Source organism: Pholis gunnellus (assembly GCF_910591455.1).
Source record: "Pholis gunnellus genome assembly, chromosome: 4".
NCBI lineage: Eukaryota > Metazoa > Chordata > Actinopteri > Perciformes > Pholidae > Pholis > Pholis gunnellus.
Window position 1 is genome coordinate 9940555 of NC_136530.1, and position 18294 is coordinate 9958848.

General features: G+C 39.9%; 1 protein-coding gene across 2 annotated transcripts in view; it reads right to left on the bottom strand.

Moving 5' to 3' along the window:
• Window positions 1-2885: 2885 nt before the first annotated feature.
• Window positions 2886-18294, bottom strand: part of usp13 (ubiquitin specific peptidase 13) — a 29121-nt gene continuing 13712 nt past the window's right edge. For both annotated transcript variants that reach the window (XM_079157945.1, XM_079157944.1), the window contains exons 11-21: window positions 17506-17631; window positions 15793-15946; window positions 15157-15331; window positions 14910-14998; window positions 14183-14305; window positions 11572-11595; window positions 11017-11160; window positions 8624-8793; window positions 6419-6608; window positions 5841-5925; window positions 2886-5457 (exon numbers count right to left, since the gene is read on the bottom strand). In XM_079157945.1, the coding sequence (XP_079014071.1) occupies window positions 5361-5457; window positions 5841-5925; window positions 6419-6608; window positions 8624-8793; window positions 11017-11160; window positions 11572-11595; window positions 14183-14305; window positions 14910-14998; window positions 15157-15331; window positions 15793-15946; window positions 17506-17631 (1377 nt within the window). In that variant the 3' untranslated portion in view covers window positions 2886-5360. The remainder of the gene's footprint in view (window positions 5458-5840; window positions 5926-6418; window positions 6609-8623; window positions 8794-11016; window positions 11161-11571; window positions 11596-14182; window positions 14306-14909; window positions 14999-15156; window positions 15332-15792; window positions 15947-17505; window positions 17632-18294) is intronic.

Sequence of the window (18294 nt, forward strand, 5' to 3'; positions counted from 1 at the left end):
GGGATATCCAGTAGTCCATCAGTGATATCCTGTTGAATATTTCATTATCATTCAATTACTAAATAAGTTATTTTCAGCTACGCTAGCACCGCGGCTCTATAGATGGAAATGTCGGTCTGTCGGCGGACCACTTTGGTTAGTACTGAAATATCTCAGCAGCTGTTTGATGGATCGCCATGGAATTTGGTACCGAAACTCATGTTCCCCAGAGGTTGACTCCTGCTGACCGTCTAAACTACAGGATGGATTGCCATACAATTTGGTGGTCCCCTGATTTTTTCTTTATTTTGAATCCAGCATCACCATCAGGTCAAAATCTAAATGTGTTCAATGCATTAGATTATGACCAAATACCTGCCATACTAATGACATTCTCATCAGTCTCAGCGGTACTAAACATAGCTGCTAAACATCACCATGTTGGCTGTAGACTCTTAGTCCTGCTTGCGTCCATTTGTTAGAGCTGCACAGCTACATTTAGACACTTGTAGAGGGCTCCCACTGTACATCTGCGTCAGCCAAGTGTTTGCTTCCGTTGACATCCTCCTCAGGCTTTTATCGTGTAGCCTACGTGCTAACGCTGTTGGCTAGAAGCACACTGGTCCAGCATGCTGAGCACTGTCCCTTTTGGTGTTTCATTTGAGATCAGAGTCTCACCACGTCCGAGACAAGTTTCCACACACTTTTCTTTCCATAAAACATAAACCCAATCTCCACTAGTTCCGTGAGAGAATGTTGAGAGACATTATTCTTCAGGCCAGTACCCCTACATTTTTAAATATGAACTGACATTCTGTCCTTGGTCCTCCCAGCTGTCTTATCTGTCAACAATGTGTTGTAGAAATGCAAAACAAGATGTCTGCTAAGTTGTGATTTCCAAACCAACTCTAGTTTTCTTACGAGGTGGTAGACCTGCGCTTTTCTTTTTGCAATTCAAGATACTGTAGTTGTGTTGAAAAATGAGAAATGTATTTTTTTAAAGAAACTTTAAATGGTTAGCTTAAAATCTAAACTTCTACTGTGTACATTGTACTGCAGCGCATTGAGATAGGATGCCTGGTGACTGATTTCTTTTTGTAGAACCTACCTACTGTACCTTCTCAGGTGAACTGACCTAGCTTAACGCATGCTCGTGAGGAACAGATCGAGGTTGATTGCATGCTAGAGCCGCTACAGTTATTTTTCTGAATGCTGTTTTTCATTTGTATGCATAAAATACATGAAAGTGCTTTTTTTTCCCGCTCCCACTAACGTAGAAACATGAACTATATCCTGAGGTTTCCTTGCAATATTTTTACAGTGCACTTTTAAAATCTGCAACCTTGACAAAAAGTGATGTGTATATATATTCAGTATATATTCTACACAAGATGCTTTTCTTGCATAGAACACGCGAGTGTGCACGGCTCGAGCGAGCAGAGGAAGGAGTGAGAGATGTATTACATTTAATCTCTTCCGAACGTGCCCATACTTGAGCTTGAGTACTGGTACATTGCTACAAATGGCTAATCTTACTTATATTCTGTAGACGTTTTGTAATTATTGCTTCTACAGATGATGAATGTACTGGTAACACTTTCAATAACCCCAGCCAGTAGAGCCAGCTGTCTGCTGTTACCATCTGCCTTTTAGTCTTGACCCTTGATCATTGGTCAACGTCATATCAATAAATTGTCATGCACACATTCATAAAGTGACTGTAAACTATACATAGTCATTTCATTGATATCATATGTTACATACTGTAAAGCATTACAGCTCCATTAGTTCTGGTTACACGTGTAAACAGAAGAAAAAAACATAATATGTTCAGTGCTACGTTTACACAGCTTTGCTCTTACATATGGAGACCGGAGGTGTTAAAAATTACATAAATAAATAGGGCATTTTTAAATAAGTAAACATATTGATCATGAATAAATACAGACATATATTTAACCATTAAATAATGTGTTCAGAAACTCAGTTTATTATAATGCATTTTCCCAATGGAGTGTATTACAGGTTTACAGTAGTATTTATATTTTATTGTGTTATGCGATTGGCTGTCCACTCTCACACTGTAAAATCGTATTAGCGGCATCATTGGTTGGGGTTCATAAAGGTTATCAGTACATGTTGTGTACATTTCTTTCTTCACTCCTTTAAGTCAACATGTGTACAAAGGCAGTTTGTTCTGGTATGAATAAAATGATATTTTGATGAATGAACTTAGAAATTATATACTTTATATAAAGTATGAATTACTTATTGAAACACCTACTATAATGCATATTACTCTCCCTGTATAATCACAAGGAAAGCATTAGCACCTTTAAAACATACAATATGAAAGTAATCTTTTTAAATAAACTGTTGTTATATATTCTATGTTTTTGTGTCTTTATTTTCTAAAAGAAAACACTTGTACTGCAGCTTCTTGTTTATTCTTAAAGAGGCCAAGTCTCAACAAAGGTATAGTTTATTAAATTATCCAAACATTGTAAGTAAACAGTGCCAGTAAGTATACTGTCATGACTCTATTCACGTACACATAAGCCACATTTGGATAAACGCATACATTACAAAAGTCAACTTAAAATAAAATCTATGTAATGAAAGCTACAGAATTGGCACAAACTTGTTTGCAAAAAAGGCAACGGAGTAAAAACAAGTGAAGAACCTTTTTTTGACATTTAGTTAATTGAAAAAAGAGAATACAACTCACAAAAGTACACTTGTACAAGCCAAATGACTAAATGTCAACGTCTAGTGCACATGCTGACAGTGAATAAGCCTTTTTGTGACAAACTGAACCGTTTTAATTTTAAAAGAATGGAAGAGACCGAGCTGGAGGGAAAGCTGAAACAAAATACAAAAAACGATAACGCTGATGTGTGTGTGTGTGTGTGTGTGTGGGGGGGGGGGGGGGGGGATGTCACAAAAGCTGCAGGGAAATAAAATTAATTGCACAGAATATCTGAAGACATTAATGACTAATCATCATGAAGCAGACAACAACGTCACCCATCTACTGATGGTGAAGTGCAGAGACACTGATTACAGAACAGGTTTTGACAGGATACGTTTGGTTTCTGACAAAAAGAAAATTACTGTTTTTAGGCAGAAACACAAGACTTGCATAGAGAGAGCTTTTAGAATTCCCCGCTGCATAAACAAGGAGCACTGCAGCAGCTGATCAAGTATCTGATGAAGTTGAGAGGACAATATATAATAAAACCAAAGTTCTGCTCATGACAGTGTGGTTAAAGGGGAGCACCGCTGAAATACGGATTTAATCTGTAAAATGATTTATCTCTAAGCTGCGATGATGGTTTTTTTGTCTGTAAAGATATTAACCCTCAAGGAAAGACACTCCTATGACTATGTCTTACAAGCATAACCTGAGATTGTTGAAAGACATTTTTCGTATTCCTTCACTATCTTCCAGTTTCTGATGTTTATCAAATATGTCTCCTTTTGTTTCTTTCCACCCTCTTAGGAAATGTCAGTTTATCATCAAAGAATTGTCGTCTTCTTGAATACAAGAAATTACTCGAAAATTGAAATCTTAAAAGGAAAACTTGCCAATTTTTGCATAAATTTAACTTTCACATCTTACTCTGTGAATTAATGATCTATTTCGACCAAACCAAACTGGTTGTTGAAACAGTGGAAAGACTTACCAAGACACGTTTTTTCTGTCCAATTTGAATGACGATGAGCTATACGGACATTTAAGCCCGTTGTAGTTTGAGAGAAACTTGAATTCAGAAGCTGTACAGTTGTATTTTACGGTTTAACAGCTTTCTCAGGCAATATAGCACGCAATAGGGAACATATTTCTTCAGTTGGCTACAACCACCATCAGCACTGATTGGACATCCACATAAAAAGGTGGCAAACTTTACCTTTAAGAAGATACAGAATGCTTTAACGTTCGAAAAGCATTTTCAGCAGAACTCCCCTTTAATTCCAATTCCAGGTCACCAAACGGGAATTGAGTTATATCTGACAACCAGCCACATGACGTCTACATTGAATCTGTCCATGAGGTTACTTATAGTGACGAAACTGCAAAGGGCCAGTCCTACTGTGGTTTCAGAGTATTAAAGCTGAGCAGGACGCTTTGGTTGTTGTGAGCACCATGAAGTCATACATTCAGCACTGCACCACATCTGTTAGTACAAGAGATACTGGTCAGCGAACAGCTTTTACCTTACAGTGGGTTCAGGAGTAGATTTGGTTGGAGTTGCATAAATTGCTTCACACGTGGAAACAGTTCAGATGCATAAATGGATTAACTGACCTGTAAAAAGTGGCAACAGGTGAAGAAAAAACATTAATTTTAACTTTTGGGTCACAGTCTGAATCTGTCAAGAGTGATAAAGGAACTAAACTGGACCAGCTGCAGCTGAGAGTTAAAGTTGTGCCTACTATGAAAATATCTTATTTGGGCAAACGTAATTAAGGAAAGAAGCTCACTGCACTTATGATTTGATAACGATCCTTGAATAAGTACAGCTTTGCTTATATTAGACATCAATTATATGCAATGCTGTCATTGGCCACTTCAAGGATTTACAGGTTCAGCAGTTCTGAAGCTGAAATTCAATTGCTTACAGCAGGAGAATAAAAAAGTCCAACTCCATCAGCTGCAAAATATGACTTATTTTAGTCAAAAAGTGCTTTCAGGGAAGGAAAATACTTCTATCTTGAGCTCTCAGCCAGTTTACCTCAGATGGCTTCTCGTTAAAAAAGGGACAAACTTGCACGTCATCTCCAGGTAGAACTGGAGCAGGTCTGAGCCATTATTCAACCAGTAATGCTGTATTTTTAACTAGAGTCTTGTTAACATTTGTTGTTGTTTTTTTGTATTTAAAAAGTAAAATGAAAAGCCACCAGCAGCAGTAACTTCTTGTTTGTTGTTGCAGTTTCAGAGCATTTCAGGGCCGGCAGTGAAGCCATTTCAATATACATTTATAAAATGTACCACTTTGACAATACTGGCACAGTAGCAGAAGGCATAGAGGAGGAACAATGAGATTTGATATGTGACATTATTTTGAATACAGAAGTGGAAATTGCACACATCCCTCTGCACCTACTCTGCCAAGAAAATGTCTTTTCTTAAACATAAATACTGAAACACACATTTAAAGCGGAACATAACACAAATGCACAAAAAGCACATTGCTTTCCCTTTCTGACCAGGGATCCTGGTTGCTCCTGAATGACATCACGTTAAGGCGAGCAGCTGGTCTGAAAGGTTATTTCCATCGTTTCCAGTGCGGCTGTTGTTAAAGTTGTCTGCCAGTCTTCGGTGTGAAAGACTGCGGTTCTTTAAAAAGGTTGCATGATGGAGGGGCGGTAACTTTACTTTAACTGCTAGACAGTCGATGGTAAAAGTAGATGTAGCCCAAGTCTTTTGGAGGCCTTTCTGACAAACACACTTTGTGGTCGTTGTAGATCACCCATCTACAGGAAAAAGAAGAACATTTGTGGGAAAATACCTCAGGAAATGCTTTCAAAGTGTCAACTATTTCAAAACCAACTGTTACGAGAGGTAATGGGTCAGTTTATACTTTCCACTCAGTCTAACAAAAATAGGCTGTCCTTGTGATTTTGAATAATTCATTTTCAGACTTCTGGTGGCAAAAACCTAATAAGAAAACCAATAATAATCTAATTTCTTTGGAAAATATATTTCCAGAGATGAAAGCATATCAAGGTTAGACCACGAGAAAAGAGACATTTTTGTGACTGGGAACTCATGATTAGTGATAATCAATATGCTGTCAGTTCTGTCCCACAATGAACTGAATAATAAATATAAAGAAGAGAAACTCTGTGCAACTCACCTTCCCTCCTTTTTAATGTGACAAACATAATGTCCAGACATTGTGGATGCTCCCATGTGACTGATGAAAGCAAAGAGCTCATAACCTGAAAAGGGGAACACAAAATCAGACAACACAGCAGTGTTCCACAAATACTAAATATCTGATACAAAACATTATTTTAGATAAACCGTTTCAATTAACAGCTTCAGTAGAAGGAGATGTAAACACCAGGCATTCATTTCATACATACAAGCTCTGTAAGCCTTCACGCTTCTGTGAATAGTAAAGACGTCTGCATTGCTATTTCCACCCACAATTTAGCTTTGTTTGAACTTCATTGGTATATAAGTATGTAGATGTATTAATACGTTTATTTATATTTTCTTCGTGAGGAGCGTTAAGAATTAAAAAGCTCCTGAATCATGTTTTGTGCCTATTGTTGTACCCTGCTGCACCACAGTACACTGCGTATCAGCGTCAGACATTTGTTGGAGCTTTGAAAGTACCTAATTTGAAATTATAAAAACAGTAGAAGTCAACCTCTCATTACTTGATGAACTTCAGATAAGGATTAATACGAAAATAAAGTCACTCACGTCCCGGTCCGTCTTTGACCCGCGGACCCGACGCGTCTCTGTCTGGAGACAGCGTGGAGTCGCTGTGCGAGTTGGCGTTGGAGAAAGCGTTGTCATTTGGCTCCGTGTCCGCCATGTCTGAGAGAGCGTCGCTCTCCTCCTCCTCCGGATGGGTGAAGATCCAGTCCAGTGCTCGTTCGAGGTTATTGTTCTGAAAGCACGTTTTTAAGTTTACAACATAAGTTCATTCTAATTCAAAACCAAAACGTCTCTAATATATCAATATTGAGGGGAAATTTTGATATTTGTCAATTTCAGATATGTCAGTTTCGGTAAGAAACGTTTTTTGGCAGTGAAGAAAACCTTTACATTTGCTGTTTTGAACATGTGCTGTATGACGAAAATCCTCCACTGCACAGAAACTGATGCAAAATATGACTGAAGCGGCACTTTCTTTTCATAGATACTAGTTGTAACAGGAAATATTGGCACATAGAAGACATATGGCCATGCAGATAGAATACATACGAGCACAAAATCTGGGCTGAGGATAAGAAATGTCCATGTTCTATCTTTCACTCTCTCTCTTATTACTTTCCTGTTGTATCTTTAAGTAGCTCCTTAAAATAAACTAGGCAATGCTGAACATGAGAAAGCATTTATTGGGGAGGTGGCAGCAGGTATCCATCTGTGCTAAATCCCCCCTGAGGATGTTTGCTTTTAATCCAAAATAGAGGTGTGATTCCTGGAGAATGTGTGTCTTGATTGGCTGATGAAGCCGTCTGCTTTTTTTCCCCCCATCTCTCTCAGTCAAGTCGCTGAGGTTGAAAAAAAAAAGTTCCTCCTCCTAATTGTAGACTAATAATAAACCAGGCCATGAGACCCCTCTCTGCTTCACACCTACATCCGTCCTCATGAGGAATATATGTTCTTTTTTTCCACTTCAACAACATCATGGATGGCAGGGAGTTTGGTGTTATTGGGAAGGATAAACAAAGAAGCCTGGTGTCTATTTTTGTGCCTAAATAACTGTCTGCTGTGCTATTTTTGCTGAGGGGGCAGTTTGAAATATCAAACATGAAATGTGAGAATCGGGGCCCATTTCAAAAGAAAAGATAATGAATTTGTTGCAGCTGCATTCCCTTTGATTCACACAAACACAAAACAAATCAATTCTTTTGTACTTTGCGGTTTAAATTCATTTGTAAGATTTGATGATAAAATGGCTCGACGTGTCTTTCAGGCAGATCCTGTTAAGGCTGCATTAGTGTCCATATGCTGCTGGGACTATTTGTAAACATGTAGAGAAGACATCTTTAATCACTCCGACATATTAAGACCTAGTACGTTTGCAGTCTGTAAAGCAAACAAGTAGGCCAGCCAAGCCCATTTATGAGTGACAGAGCTTGGTTTTCATCATCGTGCCCTCTCTTTGCTAACTTCCTGCTTTGTCATGAACTTTTGTTTTCATTGACCAGGACACTCTTCCTTCCTCTGTGGTGTCAGGTGGTCATTGATGTGTTGTTCTTGCACTTCCTCAGATGTATATTTTTTCCTTCCATGTAACTCTTTATTCTCTCTGTGAGTCACAGACTAAAGACCATAACACACCTGGGACATGACGAATAAACGACACTAAAATACAGATAATCGGCAGCGAATATTTAGCATCAGAACTATTCATACCGGCAGCGAAACAAATTAGCAACAGTTGCCTCTTTTTTAATAAACGGTTTGAATAGATTCGTATTAGAGTTTATCGTCTTGGTTCGGGCAGGGCCTCCGTGTTGTTGTACAACATAGTGTATGTTTAAAATGTGTCCGTTCTGCACAACGTGATTGGTTGATGCCTTTATTCCACGATGCCATGGGAAAACTCAGATAAATCGATCTTGTTCCGGTCAAAAATTGCATCGCTTTTTTCACAGCGTAAAGTTTGTGTCGTGTGTTAAAGTGCTCATGACAAAACCAACAGTTTAAAAAATTATACTCATGTGCAACAACAAATGTAGAAAATCATAAACTCGGGTGGATTAACAATAAACAACCTACTGTATGTAACAAATGTTGGAGATTAAGACTCATTTGAATTAGCAAGCAGAAACAAATAATTTGAGGAAAAAAAATATGCGTGGAAAAGAAGTCTAGCTGCCAGCTAATGAGAAAAAAAGTTATTCATTAGTATTGCAAAGTGTGAACATGAACACGAGTGGGCAGAAGACTGACCGTGGCTTTGAGTGCCTGGATGCTGTGAGCACGGGGGAAGCCCATTGAAGTGAGGATGGAGATGCTCTCCTCAGGGGGCGAGTTGCCCAGCGGGGTGGCGCCCACGGGGCCGTCGCTGGTGGAGGGACCAGGATCCATCACGGAGGGCAGAGTGAGAGGTTCTGCAAAGTCTGAGAAAAGAGAGAGAGAGAGCGAGAGAGAATAATAATGAGATGCTGTAGCCCTCCATTTACATTTAACCCAATCTATGAATATATTCGTGTTGGCGGTCAAAGTTAGCAGATTCCAGACATACATTTGCTGTTGTGGCAACACTGAGTACAAAGGAGTAGTTTCATAAAGAAAGCAGTGCTATTGCTGTCTTTTTAAACAAGTAACATATTTATTTTTTATCATAAATCAACATATCTGACTATGGGTGATAAAACATCTGGAAAGGTGAATCACAGATCTCTGATGTAACTACTGTCCAGAAGAATGCACACAGGAGGAACTTTGCATAAATCTAAATCAATTCAGGAAACATCCTCTGCATCTGAGCACTGGAAACTATTTATAAACATTTACAACCTCTGCATGAAATATATTTACTTTCTAATTTCCAAGTGAACTTTAATGCTTTGTGTACTTTCAACGGATTCAAGTGAAAGTGAAGTGACCCTCTATCCGGGAACAAGGACACTCCTGCTGTAATCACTCGACTGTTGGTCAAAAACTTTCATTACCGCCCTTGCCATTAATGAAAATATGTACCACTTATCTCCCACTCCTGTGTCTCTCTCAGCCTCCTTGTCTCGTGTCCTTTTGATTACCCATAATGCGGTTGTTGTTATGCGACAGGAAGCAGACTGTCTTGCAGTCACAGAAATTAAAGACAAAACTGAACAGCTCATGATTGCACGTTAAGTGAAACTTTGCTAAATTGGTTATCATTCACCTTCTAACACAAACTTTGTTTCAATCTGTGTTTAGATCTCATCACAGCCTTTATTAAAAGCATTCATGAAGTTTACTGAACTCTGGCCCTGTTCAAAAAGGCTTAATTTCCTTTTCTACCAAATTCCCTGTAAAAATAATTACGATAAATAGGTGGAATAATTGAGTTGCCTTGCCTGCACTAGGAAATGAACCTCTTCTCTATAAGAAGGTGTCATTGGCCTATTGTTGTGAATGCAGCACTCAGGGTTCCCCTCAGACAAAAAGACACCCATCCAAAAATAAGTCTAAGTGATGTTAATGGTAAAGTAATGAAACCAAACAAATGCGGAGGAGGAAGAGTAGAAGCAACCTTTGTGCAGCAGGCAGGGACAGGCCGTTTTACTGAGGTTATTGAGCCTGAATGCAGTGCTTTTTGCCGATGCATTAGGCCCATTTAAAAACCAACTGGCTGCTCTAATTTCCCTCCAATGTAGAGGCCCTTTACAGCCAACCAGGGAAATACAAGTGACACGAGTCTCAGGGGACCGTCTCCACTGCTAAGAGGCTCTACGAGACACAAAGTCAGCACCGACAAAGTTTCTGGTGAAGATCACACAAACACACTCACACACACACACACACACACACACACAAACACACACACTCACTCACTAACACCTGCAGTACACAAAGGGATGCAAAGTCTGACACTTGCAAAAAACAACTTAACTGTAATGGAAGAACTGGAGATGTGATGTGTCACTTTGAATTACCTTTGTGCTCAAAAGGTCCCACACAAATAAACTTGCCTTGGCTTTGTGCACTTGCTGCAGAAATGCTTTTGACAGGTCTGCATAGGAATAGTCTTTTGCAGAAAAGACTAAGACACAGCTTAATGAAATGGTTGGAGAACTATGTGTCTTTCAGTGCAGCTGCTGTTCTGATTATTTGTCACCAGTATTTTTGGGTTACTCCTTTAACCCTCAACACTCACTTAACACCCTCTTCCCCCACGCCCTATTTCTTGGCATCACTATTTTGTCTTGACTAATTTTGATCATTGGACCCTTACCATGAATTTGGACATTACTTTTCATTCATTAATTAAATTATTGGACTTTTTTTTAAGGCAAGGAGGCAAAATATTTTTGCAATATTTTAGATTTCGGCCAAGAATAGCTCTATAACTGGAGCCAGATATACAGTTACAGCCTTTTTAACACTGCTGGCATGTAGGTTTATTTTATTGAACAGGAAAAGCCATCAACCCTTCAAGTCACACTGGAATTTGAGACGACATGGCAGACCTTTCTTTTTCTGAAATTCTTTGGAATTTACTTTAAACTATGACGAATTGTGCACATTTTTTTCACGTCATTCATGTCATTGTCATTCCTACAGTAAAATAAATAATCATTTGTGTCGGTTGTGTCTTCATATTTATGTTCCACTTGAATGCAGTGATGTTCCCTTACCAGGCTCCTCCATGTGGGCTATGATCCAGTTGAAGGCCATCTCTGGGCCCATGTTGCCTGTGTAGTAGACCGCCTTCCTACAGGCCTCCAGCGGAAAGCCCATCTCTGCCAGCTGCATGACCGCCGCCTCGTCTATTTCTGGAGCTGTGGACGCGACAGACCGACATCAATAACTAAAAACATAGCAGTTGCTGATTCAACACCACCGGTAACCAATTTAAACAACCAAACAGAGATCTGTGGTGGCTCTCTCTCTCTCTCTTTGGGCCTCATTAAACAAAGAGACCATGGGAGAATCAGCCCTGGGGGCGTCTTTATTGAGGGATGATTTATCAAGGAGAAAAATGAGTCTGGCTAACGAGCAGAGCCACGTGAAAAAGTAAAGTTTGTTTGGAAGGAAAGAGCAGCTGCAGCACCTGCTCAAGTATACATGGTCATAGCTTTAGCTACATAGCATTAATCATTGCTTGGTGTCCAAAATACGTTTTCCATGGCTGTAACTTTTTCACATAGATAGTATAACTGAGATCTGTTGAATATAAATGAAATACTCACAGTCTATGGAGCCCATGGAGTTATCTGAAAGAGAAGAAACTTATTTTAGTTGACGGCACACAAGGGGCTCACACACTAGCACTGGTTTAGTGTATTTTGGTTTTGAGTACATTCACTTCCATGAATGTTAAATAATCTACAAATAATATCAAAGAAGAGGATCTTCCAAAATGTTGGTTTGGTAAATAATAAGCTGCTGCAGATATTTCTGTATAATGGACATTGCTGAATCAGTGTTTTCCGACTTTAGTTTTAGTTGGTTGCAGTTTTAGTTTCATTAAATCCTGCTCACACAATTTCTCGTGTGCTGCCTCGCTCTCTTTCATATTTTTATTGACTTCAGAAAAAAAAACAACGATCATGGTTCATTTTAAATACCCAGAGGGTATTAGAAATTGAAAAACGACTGCTTTTATCTCGAAGGAGACAATCAGATTAGCAAAGAAACCAAAAGAACAAATCAATATCTATACAGGTTTGAGCAGCTTTTAATCGTTTGTTTTGCGTTTTCGAAAAGAAAAATATAATCACAAACAGCCATGATACATTTTTTCCTTCCATTTCCTTAATGGCCTGGAATAATTGAGTGAATTGGTGATACACCGACCAATGAAAAATAATGTGGTTCAAGCAGCAGACAGGAAAACACATTTGGGCTGTACTGTGTAATCAATAAGGAGCACTGAAGCCTTTTGGAGAGTAACCCGTGATTAATCACTGCTGAAGCCAGCTGGGAGATAATGGGCCAGTGATGCATTTGCAAAAACCCATCATTTAAAATCCATCAGAAAATGCATTGAAAACAGCAAATCATTTCCAGATGGTTAAAACAACTGGTTTTAACCTCTCTGTCTATCGGAAGAGAAGCTCTGATGGAAGTCAACGAGAGACTAAATAAAAGATTCAAATAACTCTACCAGCTCCAACTTACTACATCCAGACAACGTTTACACATTGTATGCACTGGTTTCACTGTGGGCCTCTGTGATAGCTGGATAGCTTACTGCTGTCAGACAATGCTGCCCGAGCAAGGTAGTTTCAGCTCAAAGGACGATTTATGCGCTCTTCCAAGACGCTAATTTCATGTGTTTAGAGGTCTGATATAGCAGGGACAGCGAATAACATTCACTCCTAAAATATTAAGGCATACTCAGACCAACGTGTTCAGTCGTCAGTTTTGTCCTTCGAGTTTCCTGTGGGCTAAACGATTCTGTAAAGCTCTCAGAGAAAAAACCTCCCAGGTCTGCTGCTGTGCGCTGCAAAGGCTGCTTGCTGACGTTACCGTGTCTTTGCACTGGGACCCTTTTTGTGTTTTTGCTTGGAGCTTGAGACGGCACTGAACACTCTGTGCTTCACGCCTGCTAAAATATTAAGGAGGACACTGATAACTTGATGTCGCTGAACTTTGCAAACAACGGAAGGAGGGATGGAGGAATGAGAATCACAATCACAGAGGAGGCAAAGAAAGAAAGGGAACTGAGGGTTGTAGTTTTGGCCTTTAGGAAGAGAGGCAGACAAAAAGGCTCAAGTACAATGTATGTCATGCTGGAAATATCACTAAGCATCAAACAGTCTGAAGCAACAAAGTTTCAAGAAAAGTAAAAAAAGAAATACACCAAAACGCACTCGGTGGCTTTCTATTCCCAGAGCCCAGGGAAGTGCATTACAAGGGGATCTTATAAAATCATTATAACTTATTAGGCTTAGCCACACTGTGAACACAACAACTTTTCAGTAATTGATTGAGCATGCCTTTCCTGTGGGATTCCATTCAATATGCCCTTAAGAGGAAACCTGGGTGGCTTTGAGCAGAACATCATATTAGAGACAATTTCACGGATCGTTTGTCTCTGTCACAAAAATCCCCTACACCTCCTGAAAAGGATGTTAGGTAGCAGCTTTGGAACAACATACATCTGAGTTAGTTCTCAAAGCAACACTGTATTCCACTTTACTGGGAACAATCTGATATACTGTATGCTGTCTCATATATTAAAAGCGTTTCAATATTCAGTACACTCATGTCTATCATTTGAGCGTACAGAATATGTTTGGCAAGCCGGGTAACTTTCTTTTGTTTTTGGTGCTCGGAGAAAACAATGCCCTTTAAAATGAATAAAAGGACTGTGAAACTGAACATGAAGGGACAAAAATGCCTCCAGTATTTAAGAGCACTGTTTTGCATTATTTTTCCCAAATAGTTACGCAGGAATGCAAATATATCCCTGAAGGACACTGTAGGTGAGTCATGGCAGCTTATGACCAGGGGATCCTTCTCTGTGAATGCTGGGTTAGAAAAATGGAGCACTGTCTGATCTGAAAACAGTGGAATATATTTGAATATTTAAACCAAATGTTGGCACCGATGTTTATTTGCAAATATGCAATAGAAATGGAAAAAGAACTAAATGTCAGATTAAAAAGGGGCAAAACATGTCATTTACATAATATACATATATACATATATATACATATATATATACACATACTTGTAATGTAGTTGTCCCAACTGTATTGACATGTCTCTTAATGCATACAGCTGTATCTCTATGCATATACACACACACACACACACACACACACACACACACACACTTGACTTTTTCAGTACCTCTGGTGTCTTCAGCTAGCACGATGGGAGGCAGGAGGTCAGGCAGCTCCTCTTCACCCGTCTGCAGCCCAGCAGCTCGCAGCCTGCTCAGATCCAGAAAGTCTGGAACATCAATGGCCAAGTCTATACAGGAACAGACACACATACAACTTCACTGAGGAATGCATTGACATTCATGGTGATCAGAGTGTTTGCTACAAGTCTCCTGAAGTCGTGGTTCTAAAAGCTTCTTTTTGATCATTTTAAAATCTTTTCTCATAGCCCACATTCACCAATTGTTCTTTAATCAATGGGTTGTTTGATATTTTCTTTTAAATGTTGTCACTTTTAATCAGTTAGCACTTGCATTTGCACACCTGCACTTATTTTTGAACACCTCTCACAGATTTCACTGAGGAGTGAAAACATATCAGGTTCCTGCGAGCCGTTTGTGTAAATGACACAACGGCCTTATCTAATTCGTGAAAACTGCACAGAGTTTAACAATTTAAACCCTTGATTTTGTTGGCAACGCGGTAAGAGCACCCTGAGAGTTTCTGCAATTTAAGACACTCATTTGAATTTTGGAGTCAAAATTGTACAGTTTCACCTTGTGAATTGCTGTTTGATGGTGCCCTCTGCTGGACATCTACAGCACTACAAATACGTATAATAACTGAGTCACAACATTGGTGGAGGCCAGTAAAAGACCGTTTAAATCCCAGGGTGAAGGGTAACAGATAGTTACCTAGTTTCTTCGGCACCCAGTCAACCCCGAATGTGAATTTCTTGACCTGCAAAATCAGATACTCTGGGAAGGAGGCAAAACGGGAAGTTCTGCAAAGAGAAATAACATAATTGTATGAAAAAAATAGGATTTAAAAGAAAAGGAACTAAAATGTTATGAATATAATATTAATACAGTATAATTTAAAGATGAGAGGTGATGAAAAATCATTGATTCAGGGCCCAAGAACAGGTGGACCGTTGCTTACTTTACTCCGGCTGACTTGGCCTGCAGCGCTGAGCTCCAGAAGTCGGGGACGTTATCCGGCTCTGTGAAGGCCTGCAGGCAGGCGGTGAAGGGGATCCGAGCTCTGACCGGCTCTGGAGGAGCCCGCATGTTCTCCTCGGCTTCCCTCCGCTTGGTCTCGTATGCCAGCAGCTCCTCTGGTAGAATGACAACAAAGACAAACACTTTGAGCTGCAAAACATCTGTAAAACACCATAATATTCTGTATTTCAACATTTTGACTTGAGTAAAATCAAGGGCGATCGATACAAGTTGCATTTTAATCAATAAATGGTTCAAGGTGTTCAAGATGGCTGCTGACAAAATATTGACAGCCTCTGCTTTCTTCTACAATGCATCAAACAAAGACTATCACCTTTACCACGGTCACAATTGTTTAAAGGAATAATACAAGAGACAAAGATGTCCTCCCTCTCTCTACACTACACAGCCTTCAGTCTAGCACACAAGGACCTTCTGTGCCCTTTCAGAGAGGAACCTGCTGATTCCCCAGCGGTTGGTGCCACCTGAGCCAGGCGTCGTGCAGCTGTATCGACCTGAGGCAGCTGTGGCTTCCTGCTGCAGCAGATCATTTTGTGTGTATGGGGGCTCCTTTTACCTCGATTGGTGGCCGCCTCAATGGGAGCTGGCAGCTGGATGCAGTAGTCCACCCGTTGAGAGTAACGAACCCGGCGTGTCTGGCAGCACTGAACTCGCTCCTCCACCAGGAAGCGGAAGACGTCGCTCGGATTCTCTGTGCCTGAGCTATTCCTCTTTAAGACAACAACGTATACGGAGGATGAGAGGGTGAGACTGAATATCAGGAAAGATAGCCAATGAGAGTAGGTATGAGAGAGTTAGTTTGATAAAGAGTGTCTTGGTATAAAGATTGTGACAAATACTTTTTAGAGTAAGCTCTGAATATTTATTTTTTTCCAAGTCAAAACAACTTGTTATTTAAAACACTGCCTGCTTAAGAGCTGTGCAGAAGCTTCACATGTACCGTGAACATGTGAAGCTTCTGTGACACATGACAGCCTGAGGTTTCAAATGCAACTCCATCTATGAATCTATTCTTTGCTGTGGTCTATTACAGTCTCCTGGCATGACTTCAACCCTACTGCTTGTTTGACCCACATCTCTTAATACAGTCATTTATTATGTAGATGACACTCTTTCATTTAAGATCCGCCTCAATTAACAGCACCCTCCATAACCGAGTGTGTTACATCAATTCAGAATCACAGGCCCATTAATCTTTATCACGGAGCGGCTCTGTGTCTCCTCGCTGCTTATGAACAGGGCTCACTGAGGTTTACACTGTGTTTATTTGAAGACTGCGATGAAGGATAGCATCATGACTTAACACGCTGGTTTGCGCCGCAGCTTTTCTGCAGTCCAGCCCTTCTATTCTAAGAGGTAACAGAAATACATAAGTTATAATTTTACTCAGGTCACGTATGCAGACTGACATAGACAGAGGGAAAGGTTGCTGATGGTGGTGGGTGGTTTTAGTCACACTAACTATGTCTGGATAACTAAATATGTGTCTAGTTCACGTAGAGGCAAGCAAGTGGAGTAAAGGAGGGTGAAACAGTAATGGCCTTTTTCGAATTAGAGCTGTAAGATTTCTACAGATTATGGGACAAATATGTAGAAATGAGTTTCTTGGTAATTTCTGGTGGTTGCTGAGGAAGTGTTGGGTCCCAGTCAGGGCATGCATCACGGCTGAGGCAGGAGAGGAAGCATTATCTGGCCTCCCTGTGGAACAGATAGCACCGAGCTATATATATCCAGGTTGAGAAAGTCATGTCAGAGTACCCCATGTGTACGTACCAACCAAAGAGACAGTGAGCTGTGTTTAGTCAAAAACAGACCCTCCCCTCCCAATCAGCTGCCTGTCCATGTGTATCAGAGGTCAGATGTAACCCAGCCATTTTGTAAAAAAAAAAAAAAAAATGTAGGAGAAAAAAAGACAACAATTCTTTACTCCAATATTCAACCAAAAACTAGGAATAAAAAAATATGTTCATATATAGCTTGAATGCTAAGCATATTAGGCAAATAATTCTGTTAACTCAAAAAATCGTGACTAAGCCTACACACAGCACAATGTTATGAATATTTTATAAACTCAACAGCTTCTAATAACTCAACACGTGCTCTGTAGGTATGAATGGTAATCTCATGATGTCACATACACACCAACGTGACCTCTCCACATAAACAGTCTACTGGCTGTGGTTCCTGCTAATGGCTGTGGTTCCTGCTAATACATAATCATTATACATTTTGAATATTTTGACGTGCACAGAGGTTCGGCTTCACTCACCTCCACCACGTTGATGATGTGCAGGAGCAACTCGTGGGCATCTTGCTGTCTGCTGGAGGAGAACTCTGGGTGTCCCCTGCTGACCAGGGCCTTCAACATACGAGGAGAGACGCCTTTCTGCTGGTGCTGCAATGACAACATTTTGGGGGTTACACACACACACACACACACACACACACACTGACTGCATGACAACTCACCTGTCTCAGAGATGAGTATCACACCACACAGCAGAGCAGACCAGTAGTGAATATTACAGATATACATTGAAAGCATCTTGGTGTGGCCTACGCAGTACCCGGCTTTGTACCAGGAGAATTACAATCCGATACAAAGAACTGTGTCACATATAAGCATTTATAGCTTCAGTAAAGACACTTGCTTTTTTTTTTTTTTTTTTTTTTTTATTTATTTGCACAATTCAAACAAATCTGCCTCCACACTGCTCCGTCAACGAAGGGGAACGTTTCGTGCCTTGGGTTGTTTTATGCAATATCACTATTTTTTTTTCATTTTTCATTTTTTTTATATCATGTGATGGGTTTTGAATCTGTAAAATAGCATATTGACATACCATAATACTCATTTTAGTGGTATTGGCTGTGACTCATGGTTAGAAAGTGATGCAGAAAAGGTGCAGCATCAACAATGAAGAACTGAGTAACTAGAACAACTAGCTAGCTGGCTCGATTGTCTGTCAGAGGGTGAAAACATTTGCGTACCAGCACCTTTAAAGAGCATGAATTAGCTAGCGTTAACAGATTTTTTCACAATGAGTGACTTATTTCC